This window comes from Cygnus olor, chromosome Z (assembly GCF_009769625.2).
Source record: "Cygnus olor isolate bCygOlo1 chromosome Z, bCygOlo1.pri.v2, whole genome shotgun sequence".
Taxonomy (NCBI): Eukaryota; Metazoa; Chordata; class Aves; order Anseriformes; family Anatidae; genus Cygnus; species Cygnus olor.
In genome coordinates, this window is record NC_049198.1 from 35560919 (window position 1) to 35582424 (window position 21506).

The 21506-nt window shown below is 40.7% G+C and overlaps 1 protein-coding gene across 5 annotated transcripts in view; it reads left to right on the forward strand.

The window, feature by feature from the left end:
• ADAMTSL1 (ADAMTS like 1) overlaps positions 1-21506 on the forward strand; it is a 476605-nt gene that overhangs the window by 291486 nt on the left and 163613 nt on the right. For 3 of the 5 annotated variants that reach the window (XM_040540933.1, XM_040540934.1, XM_040540935.1), the window contains 2 exons: positions 866-993; positions 18090-18135. In XM_040540933.1, coding sequence (XP_040396867.1) covers positions 866-993; positions 18090-18135 — 174 coding nt within the window. The remainder of the gene's footprint in view (positions 1-865; positions 994-18089; positions 18136-21506) is intronic. The other 2 variants (XM_040540938.1, XM_040540937.1) reach the window with 1 other exon arrangement.

Here is a 21506-nt window from a genome sequence, read left to right on the forward strand (position 1 = left end):
TATTTCCTTCAGCAAAACCGTGTTGTCCATGAGGGGCAATATCTATCTAAATTATTAAATCATTTGTGTCCCTACAGATCTCTTTGTGAGGTACATTTGCATGAAAGGAAGTGAAATGTTGGTATGTGAATGACTGCATTATCTGAGACAGGTAGTGCTGCACATTCATGAGTCAGTCCCAGAAGATCTGAGCATTTCTGATTCCATCAATGCTGCCTCTCTACAGAGTTGTTTGGGCCGTGCTGCTAGCATTAGGGATAGCACTGTCTGAGCCTGCACCTGGCATAAGAGAAGTCCAGCTCTTAAGTTAGCATGCATTCTCTTTTTTCAATGCAGCTAACAATAGAGATAACACGATTAGGGAATCCAGAGAGCATATAGGAGATCTTTAGACAGAGAAAAAGTTATGATAGTGAATGTATGAAAACCTTATGTTAAATGTGTTTGAATCATGTAGATTGACTACGCTGTGATTCTTTTTCTCCCAAATATTGCCTTGGAAGGCACTTTTTAATATGCCTATCATAGTTTCTAACAGAGAAACAAGACTTTGAAGTACAATTTATAATGTCTACAATACTCCTCCCTCTTCCTTTTAACCAGGAAAAATACCTTGCCTTCTATAATAATCAATACCAGTCTCAAGCTGAGACAATGACTTTCAAAGGATGGAATCAACTTCCTAGAGAAACCCTCACAACAAAAGCCAGATGCCAACCAGTGGGAATGCCAGAGAACAGATTTATTTTGTGTCTTCTATGACCGCAATGATATCCAGTAAAAAGAAAGGTTAAGCTAGCAACAATATTTGTTGTCCTTGAATTGATTTTTCCTGATTTTTCTTCCTTTCTCTCCCTCTCCTCAGAGCTCCAGAACAGCTCGCTCAGAGGAAGACCGAGACTCACTGTGGGATGCCTGGGGTTCATGGAGTGAATGTTCACGTACTTGTGGAGGAGGGGCTTCATATTCACTGAGACGCTGCCTGAGCAGCAAGTAAGTGGGTGAATGCTTTTTACTTACTGATGGGAGAATTTGAAGTTCTGGTATGTGTCAGATCATAAGAAGTAACTAGCATAGGTCTGAAACAATGCTGAAATTTCTACCTCGGTGTTAGAAAATTATGGATTGTGTTTTATGACTCAGGCAAGTAGCCAATGTGTTTGATAAGGCAACAAACGTATAAAATATAGTGGGAACCTATGGAGATACAGAAGTTGCCCACACAGGTTGCTTGCCACGCTGAAGGCTGCCAGCTACTGAAAAGTGAAACCTCCTTACACTTTCACCGTTTGAGCAATAAGCCTTTTCACATATTTATACCAGACTACAATTAATTCACTAGGTTTAGAGGCCCACAATCTCAGCTACACTGAGACTATAAAAAAGAAAGAATGATAATTCTTCTCAGGGTATCTTAGGAGTTAAGTTCCAGATAGGAAGGCTTCCATACCAGCAACCTTTCCCAACAGGCAGGGGTAGAATTGATTAGTGCAAAGGTGAAATCAGCCAGAGACAGGCACCCAGGAGTTTGTTCCTCCACAGTTACCAGCTTCCAATAGAACATGGACAAGTCACTTGACAATTGCACTCAATAATATACGTAAGACAAAACATTTCCAACAAATATTGTTTCTGCTTACTTTAGGAGAAAACACCTGCAGTAAGTAGTGATAAATATTAGCAGATATCTGATAAATAATATGAAGAAAAACTCCAGATTCAAACTTGTGGCTTTCTGCCATCTCTGGTACCTTATATATTGTAGTATAAAAAATATAATAAAATTTTCCATTCTGCATACATTTCTCTTGTAATTTTCTTTCATGTGCTTATAAAAGTGATGATAATAAAATAGTGACAATACTTTCCAAATTAGTTTTTACATCTGATGTTTTAAAACATAATGCTGTTTAGTGAGGGCAAGAAACAGCACAAAGCATATAATCATAAGGTCAGAATAGAATATTGTGTATTTTAACTCTATCTGTGGACAATTTGGTCTCCTGGTTCCAAGAATTCTTGGGCTGATAGTATGCAACTGTCTACTAGAAGGGGAAAAGATTGACAAAATCTTCTACTGCAACTAGTGGAAAGACACTACTTTTCTACTTCATTCCCATGGCGGGGGGGGGGGGGGGGGGGGCGGGGAAGAATACTTTGGTTTTTAAACTTGGGGCCAAATTCTCATTTCTTGTTCGCTCCATGGCAAATAGGTGTTCTTTAACGGCCTTGAATTTGGGAATTGCAAAGGTGGGAGCTTGTTTGCAGTCACTGTATCCTTTTCAGTTTTAGGAAACTAAGTGATCTTGTGCATGCTCCTTTAATGCAGGCATGAAGCCAGGCATTTCAGAAGATCTGGGGCATTTTTGTAATACAAGGGCTTGCTACACCTCTGCCTCAGCCGTCTTTACAGAGGAAGAGTATTGGAGCTCCATGGTAGGAGTAGCATAAGTGTTCTGCAGCATGTGGGCATAAACAACTCCTCTGGGCAGCCTCTCCCCATCTGTCTCTCTGATTCTTGTACTGTTCAGGTCTCTGAAGCTACCTCAGTGGAATAGTCAATAAGCTCACAAATCACAGAGTTCTTGCTTTTCATACAATACCTAACTACTGTCCATTCAGTGTATAAGCAACACCTCCTGTCTTAAGAAAACAAATGCAAATTTTGGTCCATTCAGATAGTTTTTCCTTTTTCCTGCATGAAGTTGCTAATGAAATAGTGATTTTAACCAATTTTTCGTGTGTGCGTGTGCTATGCAAGCATTTTATGTTGCTAAGGAAAAGGCAGAGAGGGAGCAGGAGAGAGAAAGTCATCCGAACTTTGAAGGTTTGAAAATAGGCCTGTGTGCATGAGTATTTCAAATCTGGCAAGGCTAGAAAAAAATTCAACCTCTTTAGGACAATTTCTTGATTGGTACAGTTTATCTCATGTATTTACTGTGTATAATTACATAGCAGAATAAAGGAAGATACTACACGCTTCTGGCAAATGAAAAAATGACAACATATTTAGATGTTTTGGAACAAATTAATCCTAAGTAGTTCTCCTCCTGGGATGGATGTTTGTAATGCCTTATGCCTTTTAGTTCTGTATGAGATGGCTTTCAGAGCACTAAATGAAAAGAAAAAGCCTAGTGCATTGTCTTTGAAGAAATGCAAGGACTAATTGTCCATTCCTAAACACAATTAGTGTACTCAGCTAACTCAAGAAAAACAGTTTTATTTCCAGCTTTTGTTTGCCAAAGTTATCTTAGTGCTTGTGTTGTTTGTTTTGGGAACATGTTTTGTGTTAGGCTTTTGCAGCTGTGATGAAAGAATGGAAAGTGTTAGCAAGAAATTCTGTTTTCTAGCATTTTAGATGGTAAACATTTGAGGATAGGGGCTGTTTAAAAAATCATGTCATTACAATAACTGGTCCTGATTACGCTAAGGACATTTAGTATGGTAATGGTATAAATAAATGTGCCAGTAACATTAGGAGACAGGAGCTGTAAGCCCAAGTCAACTACATATCCTGGTATCCTGCACCAAAGTGAGGAGCACTGGCTGACTCGGGTGGCAGAATCAGCCCCGGGAAGATGACATTCTGATAATAAGTAGGTAAAGACTGGGCTAAAACTCAAAGCATGATATTCTTCATGCTCTTTGTTGGCAATAACTCTATATAACTCCCTTTGACAAACTCCCTTTGAATTTACTGCTGTTTGCCTCGATGCACTTGTGAAAGTGAAGCTCCCAGACTAATTGTATGTTGGGTAAAAGAAGTATTTTTGTCATTTCAGAATGTTTTGCCCTTCAATTTCGCCACCTGTTTATTGATACAAAGCTCAGGAAAAAAGATACTCCTCATCTGTCTACTCTCCATCATGAAGTGTCCTGAAGCACCGCTGGCCAAAACCTGTAGAGAGGAGAAACACTTCTGTTTCTTTTGAGGGACAAACTAACAACTGTTGTGCTTCTACAGAGAACAGAATTTTCTTAGCTGTTAGATATTTGGCTACAGGGCACTGGAAATGCATTGGCAGAGCATGTGGAGAGAAGCTGGAACATGGTTGTTGCTCTTTTCCTCAGATTTTTATGGTGTCTATGGCTCAGCAGAGCTGCAGTGAAAATACCAGTATGTCAGAGAATCATAGAAAGCTTTGGATTCTATGTGTGTCAGTAAAGGTATTTAATAACTGTATTGACTCAAGCAAACACAGAATAAAAAAATGGTTAAAGTTCTTTAGATATCTGAAATTCATGTGAATTTCATAGAATCATAGGATGGTTTGGGCTGGAAGGGACATTAAAGATCATCTAATTCTAACCCCCCTGACATAGGCAGGGACGCCACCCACTAGATCAGATTGCACATAGTTCTATCCAGCCTGGCCTTGAACACCTCCAGGGATGGGGCATGCTTCACCACCCTCTGAGTGAAGAATTTCCTCATAACATCTAATCTAAATCTCCCCTCTTTTAGTTTAACAAGATATCCCCTTGTCCTACCATTATCCGCCTGAGTAAAAAAGTTGTTCTCTGTCTTTTTTGTAAGTTCTTCTAAATATTGAAAGGCTACAATGAGGTCTTCCTGGAGCCTTCGCTTCTTCAGGCTGAACACAGAGTACCATAGAACCATCGAGTATATTGAGTTGGAAGGGACCCACAAGGATCAAGTCAAACTCCAGGCTCCACCCAGTACCACCCAAAAATCAGACCATGTGTCTGAGAGCATTGTCCAAACACTTCTTGAACTCCAGCAGGCTTGGTGCTGTGACCACTGCCCCGGGGAGCCTGTCCCAGTGTCCGACCACCCTCTGGGTGCAGAACCTTTCCCTAACACCCAGCCTGACCCTCCCCTGTCCCAGCTCCATGCCATTCCCTCAGGTCCTGTCGCTGTCCCCAGAGAGCAGAGCTCAGCACCTGCTCCTGTGCTCCCCTCGTGAGGGAGCTGCAGGCTGCCATGAGGCCTCCCCTCAGCCTGCTCTGCTCTGGGCTGAGCATACCAAGGGACCACAGCTGGACAATCCCTTCCCTCAATCAGCAAGCAGCGCCGTGCTTGATGCATCTCCGGAGCATCTATTTTGGAATGTATTTTGCATCACCCTATCCCCAGCTCTTTCAGCCTTTCTTCGTAGGAGAGGTGCTCCAGCCCTCTGATCATTTTCATAGCCCTCCTCTGGACCCCCATATCTTTCTTGGTTTTTGAGCCCCAGACCTGGATGCAGCACTACAGGAGTTGCACAAGGGCAGAGCAGAGGGGCATAATCCCCTCCCTCCACCTGCTGGCCACCCCTCTGTTGATGCAGCCCAGGATGCAGTTGACCTTCTGGGCTGTAAGTGAGCACTGCTGGCTCATGTTGGGCTTTTCATCCACCAGAACCCCCAAATCCTTCTTTGCAGAGCTGCTCTCAGTGAGTTCTTCCAGTCTGTACTCTTGTCTAGAATTGTCCTGATCCAGGTGCAGCACCTTTCACTGGACTTGTTGGACTTCCTTAGGTTCATGCAGACCAATTCTCAAGCTTGTCCAGGTCCCTCTGGGATGGCATCCCTTCCTTCTCTTGTATCGACTACACCACTCAGCTTGGTGTCATCTGCAAACTTGCTGAGGGTGCACTAGATCCCACTGTCTATGTCACTGATAAAGACATTAAACAGTACCAGTCCCAAGACAGACTCCTGAGGGACACCGCTCATCACCAGCCTGTATCTGGACATAGAGCCAATGACCACAGCTCTCTGGGTGCAGCCATTGAGCCAATTCCTTATCCACTAAATGGTTCACCCTTTAATTCCATCTCTCTCCAATTTAGAGATAAGGATGTCATGTGGGATCATGTCAAAGGCCTTACAGAACTCCATATAGATGATATTGGTCAGTCTTTCCTTGTTGACTGATGCATTCATTCCATCAGAGAAGGTGACCAGCTTGGTCAGGCACAAGTTGCCCTTGGTGAAGCCGTTCTGGTTGTCTTGGATCACACCCTTGTCTTGCTTATGCCTTGACATTGCTTCTAAGAGGATCTTTTCCATAATCTTGCCAGGCACAGAGGTGAGGCTAAATTTATTTCATTTGCTTTTGTTGGAGTGTTTTCAGATCTTAAGAAAATTATGAGTTACACTACATTCACGTATCCTGATCCAAAAAATATTCTGCGTTCTGGAATTGTACTGTTTATATTAACAAGTATTGCTGTAGAATTTAAATTGTTTTACTGTTTCTAGGCCTGGCAGGAATACAATTGTGATTTTTTTTGATCATATTCCAAATTCATCATCACTTTCTGTTAAGGTGGTAGAGATGGCAGAAAAGTGGGATGTCCAAGAACAGTGGGAATAATTTTAGTAGATAATATATAAATAATCTGTGGGTTTGTTTTTTGTTTTAATCTACTTATAAATCCTACCTGTTATTGCTGCTGCTGTTTCAGGCTAAAGCATGAAGCAGAGAACAGTTTATGTGAATATATATGCAGCAGAGTGCTAAGCCGGACATGAAGTTCCATGGATACTGAATCTGAGCTAAAGGGTAAACATCTGAAATCATCAGGTGGAAAACCTCCACTCTGTTCAGCAGTTTACACTGGATTTCCTATATGTAAGAATGATGATCTCAGATATTGACCCATATGTCAGTAGCCAAAGAATGTCAACATCTTCCTGACAAGTTTCGCTCAGCAATAAAAGAGGGAATGCATGAGAGGATTTCTAAGGAATCTATCTTTGCATAGATTCTTCATACTGGTTCTGCTATTTGTTGGAATATACTTTTTTCTCCCCTTTTCAAATACCTTCTTTTCTTCCTTCAGCTGATGGCATGCAAAAGCAAACCACCAGTATGGATTAGCCTTTCCACTAGCTCTGCTTGATAAGTAAGCTGAAGTGATTCACTACTTTGGTTGTTCAGCCCACTGCCATTGCATATTGCAGAGAAGTGATAAAAGTACATGCATGTAATCGACTCTTAGTTTTATTGCAGTTTGACTCAGTCAATCAGTAATATAACCTCTGAAAATGTAATTTTGGAGATTAGGTTCAATAAACTGGCTAAATTAGCTAAAATTAGGTCTATTTTATGCTGTGTAATATTTTTCACGACATAGTTCATGAAGTTCAAAATATAATGGATTATTTCATGAAGGACTACTATTTTCCCATTATGATCACATAGATTATCCATTGAAGAACCGAGAATCAAGGGGTTTGCTGTCTGTCAAAATGTGACAGAATAGGTGCATGTTCATTCATGTTAGCTTAAAGTTAAATAATAGAAAAACAAACAAAGAAACAAAAAAAACATTACAGCAACAGTGACTAGCACTAAAAAGGGGATACATCAAATACAACATATGTGAAAATTCTAGTTTATGGTTTCAGCTGTATATAATGTTGATATCAAAGTTTGTCTGCTGTTCTTTTGCTGCTTCACAACTGGATTTGGAGTTTTGTCAAGGCATCTCACTGTGACCCTTAGTTTCAGGCTACAACCACAAACTCAGCTGTCTTGGAGGTTTAGATTGCAAGAGAATCTAAAGTATTTCAGATATAACATTAATAAAAGGTTCTTTAAACATTATGAGTGAAAATTACAATGGAAAAGCTACTCTAGATTTTGGGTTGCTTCTATATCAGATAGTTGGAGTAATTTATGTTAGCTTCTCTTATGAGGTGATAAAAATGCTGCCTTGTCTAATCCTGGCACTAATAAATAAGGCAAATTATTGCATTTTATAAAATGTTCCTGTGTGTGTCAGAATGATCATTTAAAAAGCTCTTTATTTTCTGATTCTAAGAATAAGCCCTCTGCTATCTTGTGGTCTGTAGAATACATACCAGAAATTTAATGCATAAATGCTAACATAATTACTAAATACATCTACAAAGCTAAATAACGTTCTGATGAATCATACCATGTCACTCAATGTCAGAATTCTTAGATCACTTGAGCTATGAGATGATTTGGGAGAATGGTTTTCATTTTTCCAATTGAAACTGTAAATGTATGCTAATATAGTGTAAATTACTTTCAGGGTACTTTAATAGCTGTCTCATTTTCTGCTTCAGTTGCTAACTGGAACTGCTTTACTCTATCATGGGTGTCGTCCCTGCTATATTAGGTGATCTAAAATTTTTGTAAGAAAATTAGATTATATTTGGTTTGTGGACACTGCTGGTTAAAATTGTACCATATACCAGCATTTTAAAAGATATTTTCTTTTATTTTATTTACTTTGGAATTAGTCAAATTTGTATTTATGATACTCCTTCCTGCTTTGATTTAATGAAGCATTTCCAATTTTCAAGAGAGATTACAGTTCCAGCAGTACCTATCAGCAGAAGCACCGAGCTGTAACCTTAAATTTGAGTCAATACTATAGAAAGCTGCAAGTATCATAAAATTTAGATGAATGTTGTAGTCTGTGGGGTGATTACTGGAGCTCTTTGGAGAGACAGTTACGTTGTGCTGGCTGTCCTAATTTCCGGGTGCTGTGCTACAATAAAATATCTAAAAGAATATCAAATGCTTTCACACAGGTTTTTTTCCCATGTAGTCCATTACTAGACTTGCTGTAGGGATGCTACATGCTGGTGTTTTTTGTGAGGAACTGATCTGTGCTATAATGAAGGGCAGCCAGCATTGTACCTACAGCTGAGAGTGATGGATATGATCTCCATAAATCTGTCCCTCCATTGAGATGTAGCCTACCTTGCAAAAATGTCTGTGAAGCCTTTACTTAGATGATATACAGTTCATAAGTTCAGGTTCACTGGAAAACTTCCTGTATATTCATAATTCTTTCAATATATCTGTTCTGAGATTTAAATGAAAAATAATTAAATCAGCCAGGTCTTTGCATGATGTGGAGTTTTTATAAGCCTTGCTACCTATTAAAAAAAAAAAAAAAAAAAAGTTGTGATGCTGTAAAGCCACAAACTGTACATGAGAAAGCATGAGAATTTAACTGGAGCTGGACTAACACATGTGGTTCAGACACAGGTTCAGACTTCCTCAAAGCATGGGGAACGTGGGTTCCTATTCAGCACATTTGTTTTGTAAAGACCAGCTGCAGAGCTTGGATCTAGATCTGAGCTCAGGCATGTTCAGATTTGGAATGTAAGTACTTTTGGGCCTGTGATTGGTTCTAGATGCTATCTTTGTGATAGAGCAAGCCAGGTGAGATTTAATGTTGTATATCCTTTCCACCTGGCCTGTGGATTACCATTGTTTTGCTAAAAGGCAATTCTTTAATTCTTGCTTTTTTTTCCAGCTTCTCTTGGCTAGTGAGTAACTGGAAAATATTTGCAACTGTAATAACTTCCTGTATATATATGATTTGTCATATGTGCAAATCTAAAGTTAGAGACTTTTTAAAAATTCTTAAGAAAAAAAAAATACTGCAGTGACAAACATGAGGGAATAGCTGTATAAAAATCAACAATAATAAGAAGAGTGTGAAGTTCTCTGACAAATTATCCTCCCGCTTTTCATTTGTTTTCCTCAAATTTGATTTTTTCTTAAATTTATTTTAATTGGATTGGACAGTTTCTGTTTTGCTGAGAGTTTAGGGAGTGCTATTTATTGCCAACTGTTACTCAGAAAGTAACACTTAGTGGCTCTGAATAATGCAAAGACTAATCTGACAGTAAAAATTGAAACAGGCTTTATTCTGTTTAGCGATTTGTATTGCAAACTGCAAGGTCTGCCTAACTTTGGAGTAAATATGATGCCAACCTTAAACTCCAGGAGTAACAGTAGCTATCTGGAGTAAGAACTTTGTGTGAGTGGAAGCACTGTTGGAACTGCAGCTGCTTGTTTTTTGTATAACATTCCCAACAAAATTCTCAAATCTTCTGGAACTTGTAATGAAATTGTGACTTGAGACTAGTCTTGCCTTTAGAAGGAAAGACTTATCTCTACAAGACCAATAGATAAATTAAGTTTCTCTGGGCTCAGTGCTGTTTTGGCTAGAGTGCAAGAGATAGGCACAGTAACCTAAAACTAGCTAGCTCAGCTACTGATATTTGGCTATTTCTTGTACTATAGCCTACAGTGTAAGCAAAATTTTAGAAGTCTAATGGCTTTCTGTAGGCAACATTTCACCACTCCACTTGAACAAGCACTGCATAGCCAGAAGCAAGCAATTCTTTTCTACTAATACCATGAAAGGAATCTGGTCTTCGAGATACAAGGGGTTCAGGTTTTGGTTTAGGTAAGTATCAAGTAAAGTCACTTGTTTTTTTTTTTTTCCTCCAAGAGACAGCTGACAGGGAGATTATGGGTCAGAATTAAAGGAAGGGCAGGGACAGGTGATATAGTGGGGGTCTGCTACAGGCCACCTGATCAGGAAGACCAATTAGATGAGGCCCTCCACAGACAGAGAGAAGCAGCCTCATGTTTACAAGCCCTGGTCCTCATAGGGGACTTCAACCACCCTGATATCTGTTGGAGGGACAGCACAGCAGGGCACAGGCAACCCAGGAGGTTCCAGGAATGCATTGATGACAACATCCTTCTCCAAGTGATACAGGAGACGAAAAGGAGAAGTGCTGTGCTGGATCTCATTCTCACCAACAAGGAGGGGCTGGTGGGGAATGCAAAACTCAGGGGCAGCCTTGGCCACAGTGGCCATGAAATGGTGCAGTTTAGGATCCTGAGGGCAGTGAGGAGGCAGCACGGCAAGCTGACTACCCTGGACTTTGAGAGAGCCAATTGCCCTCTTTGGGGGCTACTTGGTAGAGTACCGTGGGACAAAGCCCTGGAGGGAAAAAGAGCCCAAGAATGCTGGTTAACAAAAAGGATCACTATCTCCAGGCTCAGGAGCGATGCATTCCAACAAAGAGGAAGTCAGGCAAAAACACCAGGAGGCCTGTATGGATGAACAAGGAGCTCCTGCACAAACTCAAACAGAAGAAGGAGGCCTACTTAGAGTGGAAGCAAGGACGGGTAGCCCGGGAGGGATACAGAGACATTGTCTGAGCAGCCAGGGATCAGAAAAAGAAAGTCAAAGCCCTGTTAGAATTAAATTTGTCCAGGAACATCAAGGGCAAAAAGAAAGGTTTCTATAAGTACATCAGTGATAAAAGGAAGACTACGGAAAATATGGACCCTCTCCGGAAGGAAATGGGAGACACGGTCACTTGGGATATGGAGAAGGCTGAGGTACTCAATGACAATTTGGCCTCAGCCTTTACCAGCAAGGTCTCCAGCCACATGGCCCAAGCCCCAGGCAGGGATTGGAAGAACTGTGCACTGTGGGAAAAGATCAGGTTCAAGACCAGTTAAGGAACTTTAAAGTGTACAAGTCCATGGGACCTGACGAGATGCATCCAAGGATCCTGAGGGAAATAGCAGATGTAGTTGCTAAGCCACTGTCCATCATATCTGAGAAGCTGTGGCAGTCCAGTGAAGTTCCCACTGACTGGAAGAGCGGGAACATAAACCTTATTTTTAAAAAGGGAAAAAAGGAAGTCCCCGGGAACTACAGGCCAGTCAGTCTCACCTCTGTGCCCGGCAAGATCATGGAGACAGATCCTCCTGGAAGCTCTGCTAAGGTATATGAAAAATAAGGAGGTGATTGGTGACAGCCAACACAGCTTCACTAAGGAAAGATAGGACACCAGATTTGTCAGGCACTGTGACGGGGTTACAGCATTGGTGGATAGGGGAAAAACAACTGACATCATCTACGTGGACTTGTGCAAAGCGTTTGACACTGTCTTTCCTGTGATATCCTTGTATCTAATTTGGAGAGAAATGGATTTGATGGATGGACCACTTGGTGGGTAAGGAATTGGCTGGATGGTCGCACTCAAAGAGTTGCGGTCAACATCTCAGTGTCCAGGTGGAGATCAGTGATGAGTGGTGTTCTGCAGGGGTCAGTATTGGGACTGGCGCTGTTAACATCTTTGACGGTGACATGGACAGGGGGATTGGGTGCACTCTCAGAAATTTTGCCTATGACACCAAGATGTGTGGTGCAGTCAACACACTGGAGGGAAGGGATGCCATCCAGAGGGACATGGACGGGCTTGAGAGGTGAGCCTTTGCGAACCTCAAGAAGTTCAACAAGGTCAAGTGCAAGGCCCTGCAACTCAGTTGGGAGCAATCCCAAGCACAAATACAGGCTGAGTGGACAATGGGTTGAGAGCAGCCTGAGGAGAAGGACCTGGGGGTGTTGGTTGACAAAAAGCTCAAAATGAGCCAGCAATGTGCGCGTATGCAGCCCGGAAAATCAGCCACATTCTCAGCTGCATCAAAAGAAGCATGGCCAGAAGGTCAAGGGAGGTGATTCTCCCCATCTACTCTGGTCTTGTGAGACCTTACCTGGAGTTCTGCATTCAGCTCTGGGGCCCCCAGCACAAGGAGGACATAGATCTATTAACAATGAGTCCAGAGGCGGGTTATGAAGATGATCAAAGGGCTGGGGAACCTCTCTCTCCTATGAAGACAGGCTGAGGGAGTTGGGGTTGTTCAGCCTGGAGAAGAGAAGGCTCCAGGAAGACCTTATAGAGTCCTTCCAGTACCTAATGAGGGCCTAAAAGAAAGCTGGGGAGAGACTCTTTGTCAGGGAGTGGAGTGATAGGACAAGAGGTGTAATGGCTTTAAACTAGAAGAGGGGAGATTTACATTAGCCATTAGAAAGGAATTCTTTATGATGAGGGTGGTGAGGCACTGGAACAGGTTGCCCAGAGAAGCTGTGGATGCCCCATCCCTGAAAGTGTTCAAGGCCAGGCTGGATAGGGCTTTGAGCAACCTGGTCTGGTGGGAGATGTCCCAGGCCATGGCAGGGGGGTTGAAATGAGATGATCTTTAAGGTCCCTTCCAACCCAAACCATTCTATGATTTTCCTAATAACATCACTTTGATATATAGTGTAGTTATATTGCACACGTGTATAGCCATATTCCATTCTGTTGATTCCAGTAAATTTACTCTAGATTTACAGAAGAGTCTCAGAGTGTAAAGCCTGGTATGCTGGTGTATTGTTAGTCCCACACTCACCTTCTTCACATGCATGAGGGTCCATGTTTGTTTAATGCTAATTACGATACATTATTTACATCAAAATACACAATTCCCTAATTAAAATATTGTGGAAAATGTTTATGCAAAAAATAGGCCTTTAGCAGCCATAGATTAAAGCTCATGTTTTGATTTGACTAGCCAGCTTCCTGCCTGCAGTGACTTAAATTGCCACTTTGCCTCCAAGTTGTTTTATTTTGTTTGTTTGTTTGTTTTTGTGTTTTGTTTGTTTGTTTTTGTTTTTTGTTTGTTCATTTGTTTGTTTGTTTTCTGTTCTTTAACTCCTGCGGAAGGAATATTCATAAGATCTGTAAAAAATTTTGACAGGGAAAGCTGGGTTTTCTATCTTTCTTGTCTCAAGGTTAACTATTCCTGTAACAATTCTGGTATTTCATTATTTGAAGATGGTGCAAGAGTGTCTTAGTCACTGAAACAGAAAGAATGAAAGATTTCTGGGGCCCCAAACACACGAAGGATGTTGATCTGTTACAGCAGGTCCAGAGAAGGGCTACGAAGATGATCAGAGGGCTAGAGCACTTCTATGAAGAAAGGCTGAGAGAGCTGGGGATATTCAGCCTGGAGAAGAAAAGGCTCCAGGGTGACTTTATTACAGCTTTTCAATACTTAAAGAGGTCTTATAAAAAGGATGGAGAACAATATTTTGCTCGGACAGACAGTGATAGGACAAGGCGGAATGTCTTATAAACTGAAAGAGGCGAGATTTAGATTAGATGTTATGAGGAAATTCTTCACTCTGAGGGTGGTGAAGCACTGGAACAGGTTGCCCCGAGAAGCTGTGGATGACCCATCCCTGGAGGTGTTCAAGGCCAGGCTCGATGAGTTGGATGCTAACCTGATCTAGTGGGTGGCATCCCTGCCCAGGGCAAAGAGGTTGGGACTAAATGATCTTTAAGGCCCCTTCCAACTCAAGACATTCCTTGATTTTACAGTTACAAAGTCAAGCAGCATGTCAAGACACACCAGCACATCTGCACAACCCAGTGTCAGGTGAGAGGCATATTACCAAAAGAATAAGGAAAAATTTTTACACTGTTTATAATTTTGTTCTTAATTGAATGATTTGAACATGCATTTGGGCAGATCTTACCAGATAATATGAAAAAGTGAACTCATATATTCAGCACAGTCCTGATGTATCTTTCTTTTTCCTAACAATTTGGTACATAAGGCATTCCATCAAGTTTTCATTATGAGCAAAGGAATATACTGAGAGAATGAATAAGAGATTCTGTTCCCCAGAAAAGGACAAATACAGAAATTGTAATGAGAATGGGTGGGGGTTATAATACCGCACAACGTTTGGAAAAGAGGAGTAACAGAGGGAGGAAAGAGGGATGCAAGATGGCGTTACTGTGTGTGAAGTACGATCTTGTGCATGCTTGGCACTAGGGGAAGTGGAGGGCTGACTCAGCTCCTCTTAAGATGTCATGGGAGGAGAAAGGCACACAGCATGCTTTTCTCACAGGTGCAGTGCCAGAACCAAAATCTATCCCAGAAGAGTGGTGATCAAGGGGTGTGAAAATAAAGGAGAGTGAAGATTGTCCAGCATTACATCAACTTTCAAACCCCTGTGGTGAACAGTTGCATCAAAATTCAGATCCACAAAAATAACCTACCTCTGGCTCCTAGTTGCTTGCTTATGTGGAGGCTTGTTTCTTAAGAAAAGCATTTCAAACTTTGATGACCACTGAGAGTGGCAGGAGTTGATGAGGTCCTCCTCTGCAAATCTCTTTCATCGCCTTTGGTAATTACAGATAAAGGCAACTTTGGCAAAGGGTTGCTGTTCTTTCTGGCATGGATTATTGAAAATCTGCTAGCTCTAGCTGAGCACAAACACACATCTACTTTAGACCTTTGAGGGGGGGACTTGAACTAAGTCCCTCTACAAACTGGAGCCTGGAGAAATAAATACCAGGGTTTGGGGTTGTTTACATTAAATGAAGTGAATATTTTAATATATTAAAAGTTGTTAACCTCTTTCACAAACTTTACTGGAAACAAGTGACTAAGTTTGAAGAATGAAACATGATTCCCAATAGCTTGCTTTTCTTGCATATTCACATGATAATAATTGCCTGTCAAGCCAAACCCCCATCCACCTTTTTCCTCAGCATAATCTCCCGCAGCGTATGCCTGATGACAGAGAAGACTGAACAAGTACCTCTTATTGCTCACACTCTTTGTGTGCTCTCCAGGACTAATTTGCCATCTGTGGTGACTTCTGACTTTTCTGGGTGGCCATGTGTACTCTTGCTGGTAATAGTTGTTCTATTTAACCCACAAAGGTCAGAGGATGTGTGATAACTGTGTCTTATAAAGTGGTCTCAGTAATCTGCTGAGGTCCTTCCTTGGAGGTGAAATGCTGCACGCTATGGCATGCTGCAAATTATCCACACTAAGACATAGGATGCATACCATTAATTCAAACCCTACCTAGAGGAAAATACCTGCCCTGGCCTAGTGTTGTGCAAGGAGCTGTGTATGTCTCTCCAGAAGAATTAACTCCTCTAGATGGTTTCAGCTTCCCCATTTTAAGCACAGACAGGTTCAGAAGCAGAATTTACTTTTTTTTTTTTTTTTTTTAGTCACCTATTTTCAACAGATCCTATAATTTTGAATCCAAAAAGGAGGCACTTCAGTTTAAGAGAGTCTGGAATGCTGTTTTGAAGCTGAGTACATCTGAAACACAAAGTACTCTACAAACCTACTATGAAATTGTATCAGCTTAGTATGAAAGAAGCTTTTGGTTGATAGGTGATAACTGGGAAAGTAATGAGTTTAAACAACAAAAATCAAAAGTTTGATCCTGGCAAGGAGACAAAGGAAGTTTTGCAAGAGTGGTTCCTAGTGTTCATGAATCATCAATCCAGCACTAGCTGCATCCAGAATTGAACTTTTGTTCTGAACAACCCTGGTCTATAGCCAAAGGAGGGAAATTGGAAGAAAAATCTGAGTGGTTATCTGGCATATGTTTAAATGAATGTACCTTCTCTTTTCCATAGTGCAAAGAATTATTATTTTTTTTTTTTTTAATTTTGAAACAGACAATAGGAAGAAATTGTGAAAAGAAGAAACTGTGAGACAGCTGACAGAAAGGAAGCTTAAATTTCTATGGTAGTTCAATATTTTTGAGGCTAATAAATTATGGTAATTGAAATTTCAATAGCAACAGATCTATGTAAAGAAAAGATATATCTGGTGGGTTTTATGGCATTTATAAGAGAGAGATGGGGCATGTGTCAAGTTTGCTGGATGAGCTATTCAGTGTGGTAAGCAAGGACTGCACTAAGACTGCCTGCATGCTATTTAATACACTTTCTCCTTTGCTCTATGTAGATGTAAATCAAGACTACCTCCAGTAAATGTCCAGTGTAAATAGAGGTCTAGCCTGCACAACAGTGTATCATCGAGCTACCTATGTTGTTCAGGAATGAATGGCATGTTGAGGGGAGTTGCTCATTCTGTGTTTGTTTTTGTTTTTATTTTTGTTTTTAATCCCAGTATTGCTATACTAGTTCATAGCCTATTATTGAATATGATTTTTATTATTGTATTGCTAAAACTGTTACACCTAGTGCTGGATGCCCTGTGCACACTTTTGACTTCTGTGCATGCATGCAGTGCTAGAAATTTATGTGAATTAATCATATAACATTGCAAAAACATTAAACTTGTGGTATGTCTATAATGCTTTTAATTTATATGGTAAATGCTACAGTGCAGATTATATTATCTTTCTTCTTACGCTTCTTACATTTTTCTTCTGAAAAAGAGATTGGCTTTATTTTCTTTTTTTCTTGTTTATTTTCTTGTATCTTCTCTTGTAATCTTTTACACCATTTCGGTATGTTCACAAAACTGTTTTTTGTCCTGATTTTGTGCTAAGGAAGGTGTAAATGACTACTGGAGGAATTTTACAATTAAGTCTCACCTGCTTTTCATGTGTTTAGGAGGAAGGATGGTTTCAATAACTTAAAGGAAAACTATTCAGTTTATTCTAGAGTTAACTCAGTATGGAAAAAGTTTTTCAGTCTTAAAAAGAAGAAGGAAAAAAGAACCCACACAAATGCATGCAGATGCTGTCCTTTCTCTTGGATGGCTCAAAATGGTTTGGATTTAAAACTTCAGTCTTGGCAGGCATTGAGTCCTCAAGGAATGTATGCTTGTTAAATCCTGACCAAAAAAAAAAAAAAAAGTTGTGAAATTAAGAAATTAAAAATGTAAGGAATTCTATTCTGTTGAAGGACAATCTTTAAAGTCAAATCCTGCACTCTGATTTATACCAAGGACCTCCTCAGAGTATTCTGTCTGAACTCATAAAACACACAAAACCAAAGGTCAAATACTCAGAACACATACTGCTGAGGGCTGAAAAGGTATCTGGATGCTGACCTTTCCTTCGAGAGCCCTGCTGGCATCCAAGCTGGTATGGGTCTGCATGCATGGGGACGGGAGGAGAGCCACACAGAGCACATGTGGGGGCACCAGCCCTCCTCGACCTCTGCCAGGCCCAGCTGCTCTTTGGATGCCACTCCACAGGAGGGCCTGGGGGCTCAGGGGGGGACATTTTACACTCACCTCCTCTCTCTGAACCGAGCTGGAAGAAGCTCTGTGGACACAGGGCCACCAGCCAGCTGCTGCAGGCTGCTGCTGGAGGGTTTCCACCTGCCAGTGCGCAGGCTGCTCCCCAGCAGGCCCAGTCTGGCTGCCCCAGCTGTGTCCCAGCTCAGGGCCCGGCCGAGGCACACGCAGAGCTGCTGTTATGAATGTGGTTTGGATGCTGACTGCCAGCTACACTCTGTACGCTGGCTTCCAGCCTCATTTATAAACTGATGCCACCTTCTAGAAACTAATTTTTTAGGTGGGAACCTGGGAAGTTGTAAAATTCATGCCTCAAAATCCACCTAGGGACAGAGATGCCTTTACCTTGGGGAGGAGTTGGTGGAGGGCTTGGTGGTTTGAGATTCTTATTGGAAAAATGCTGGTGCAGTAAACATTGTGTGCTTGCTTGTCTTATTCAGCCATTAATATTTTTGGGTTTGTTTTTAATTTTTGGACACAGGACCTGTGAAGGGCGAAACATCCGATACAGGACATGCAGCAATGTGGTAAGTGAAGTATAGCTTTGATATAGCACAAGTCATCACATATGACAGTCATGCCTATATAAGATAAAATAATTTGCTTGTGTGATGATGGGAACACTATAGCTGTTTAAACTGCCTTCGTATCACAGGACCTCTGGCAACTCATTGATTTCTCGAGAGGCTAGAGCGATGATGGCGTAGCATGGCATTAAAACCGGATGGCATTGCAGTCACAACCTTTCTACGTAGGCTGTCAATGAAATTTCAAAGCTGCTCTTTATAACCCCCCAGCAGATTCAAAGACCACTCATGTTACTTTGGTAGCTGTCTGGTTCACATTGGTCCATCTGTCAGGCTGGAGGATTAAATGTTAAGGGCTGAAGACAAGTTAGTAAGAGATGTGTGTTGCTATTCACTTGTGCCCTCCCAGCACTGTAATTTTGTTGTATGCCTTAGAAAAGCAGTTTTAGATAGCCTGCAGTAGTGCTGCAGCCTTTCCAAATGTTTTTGCTGTTTGTTGGTTGGTTTTTTGTGTTGTTTTGTTTTGTTTTGTTTTGTTTTTTCCTATGGTGAATGTAGATTTCACTGGAATAAAATAAGAAACTTCAACTTCTGTGCTCACCAAAGTGAACGCGTGTTTTCACTGATGAAAATGGAAATAAAGACTTTCATATGGAAAGTCTTATTGGGTGCCAAGAATTGTGAAAGCTCTCAAATTACATGGAGCAATGTCAGTTTTACCAGTAAATGGAAAATGAAATCAAACATGCTGTGGGCCAAGCTTTCTCATGCCTGATAGGGACATATTCAGAAGCCTTTCAATAGGTGCTTTGTCTGAAAAAAAAAAAGTTTAAAAGTTTAAGTTTTTTTTTTTTTAAAAAAAAAGAGTATGTTCCTCGTATTTGGCTTATATTCTCTTCAGTAGACCACAATGAAAGAAATGCTTGCCTCAAACTGAGTTACAGTCTCCCATGCAGTGAGTTTCTCACACTTCTGCCTCAGAAATCAGTTCTGGTTGTATGCTTTGGGTCACTGAAATCACACATCAATCTAGACATCTGCTTCACTGACAACAACTGGAACAGTCAATAAATAGGTCTGCTGACTGATTAACAGTCTGATTTCCAGCTGTGAGACACAGGCTACACTGTGACCTTGGAGGGAATGGGAAGGTTAATTTGTGTCACTCAAGCTGCATGGCTGCATGCTATAGCCCTCTGTAATACGATAAAGAAAGGGAGGAGGATGTGTGTGTGTGGGGGAGATAATGTTAAAGGCTAATTGAGCTAAAATTAGACCCATCAGCTTTGTTTCAGTTTGTGCGTTGCTGTGTATTATGACAGTCTGCTTCCCCTCCTGCCCTGCTCTCATGCAGTGAAAGTTACCAGCATACCATTCTGCTGCCATTAGTTGTTCCTGGATCACCCTGATGAGACCCTGGCATTTTTTCTGTGTTGCAACCCTTGTTCTGTAATCACTGAGCTTAACTTTGCAAGACAAAGAACATATTTTTTTTAATGTTATTTTTAGCTTAGGTTCTGTTTTGCAACTGTGTACCTGGACAGTTTTCCTTCAGAATAAATCCTTGCATAGTTTTGTCAGGCAATTCCTTAACATACCTTGTATTTGACAATACAGGCTCCAGACTGCTCAACATAGCACTGAGGCATCCAGCTTCAGAACTCACTCAATTTTTAATAACAAGTAATCCAAACTGAAGCCCTGAAAGTGCTTTATTGTGCTAAAGTCAGTGAGAGTTTTGCCATTGAGTGATGAAGACCCAGGATTACATTTACAATTTTAACCCCTTTTATTGGAGAGGGTAAAGAATGCATTGTGCTGCCTTGCTCTCTTTTCCTTAACACAAAGATCAAATAAGTTTTCATTTGTTTCTTATTAGTCAACTTGCAAAACTAGCAATAAATCAAACAATCCTAAAGCTACTGACTACATCAGACTTTGACTGGGCCTTTCAAATATGGCTTTGTGTAAAAAGGAAGGTATTTGGCTATATTTGCTTTGCAGATACCTGATCTCAGTGGAAAACATTTTCTATTTATTTTTAAAGTACACTCAGTCTTTGATTCAGATGTTATGGCATTCCATTCACCATCTTTACTGATCTGAGATACTGTGCACCAGTATTCCCACTGTCATTGCAATTGCACTGCCACTATGATCATCAACAGAAAATAGGGTAGGATCCTGCCACAGCAGGGGTGTTTCTGGGGTTGGGTGCCACTTTGAAATACGTTGTGCAGCACCAGTAGAAACTGAAACCATTACCAAACTGTGTACTCTTTCAGAGTAGCACAAACAATCATAAACTTTCTTTTTAATGACATATTTGTCTCCAAAATCACAGGATACACACACACACAATTAGGTTGTGGAAATATTTAATTAACCCCATGGCTCATCACAGAATTATGCTCTGAAAAATGAACATAGTAGTGTGCAAATTTTTGTTTACTCAGAATTTCCATTTTAAGATTTCATCCACAAAGACACTGAGGGTGTGGGACACCCTCAGACACAAAGACACATCAGGTGGAGGGAACTGCCAGACTCAATGTGATCTACAGTTTTGTCTATGTTGGCTGACAGCCTGTTGTGTTCAAGGAAAATGAGAGTAAACTCCCACCCCTCCAAATGAAGCTAGCTATTATGCATTCTGGAAAAATTCCTTTTTGATTCCTGTGGAAATCAGAGAGTCCCGAAATACAAGCTTTCATTGCCATTAGCTGGTGTATAACTTGAGCACTGTAGTTATTGTTCATAAAAGAACTGGTCTTTTTATTTTCTGCAAAACATCTTTCTGTGGATTGACATGCTTTTGTTAATATGACTGTCCTCTTACAGGAAAGGATGGGTAGTCACATATACTAAAGGCAAAATATTTCAGAGATGAAACTGGAGAATGGGAAGAATACTTCTTGGAATCTGGCAATGAACACATTTTTGTAGGCACTATCATTAGCAAGATTTTGCTACAGCTGGTTTTAATTCATCTTGAAATTAAATAGCATTAAAAAAATAGAATGAGATAGAGAAAAGAAAGGCAAGGGGAGAGAGTGGCACATCTATTTCTTCTGTGGCCTGTATTATTCTAGGAATGCTGAACCTTTTTGAATAACACTGACTGTAAGAGAGATTGATACTGCTGTTTATAAAGCTTCTGAGCAGTCTTTAAAAGAATTAATCCAATCCAGTATGTTTACCACTTGCATTGCCTGGTGTTGATCAGAAAGTAGAAGGATTATGGATATGAAGCCACATGTGTAAATAGTGAAAGAAGCAATGAGGGAATCTGAAGATGATTTAGGGTTGAATTGCATCAGTCTTTTTTCTTGCTATTCATATTGACTCCAAGTATGTTTCCAGCCATTTTA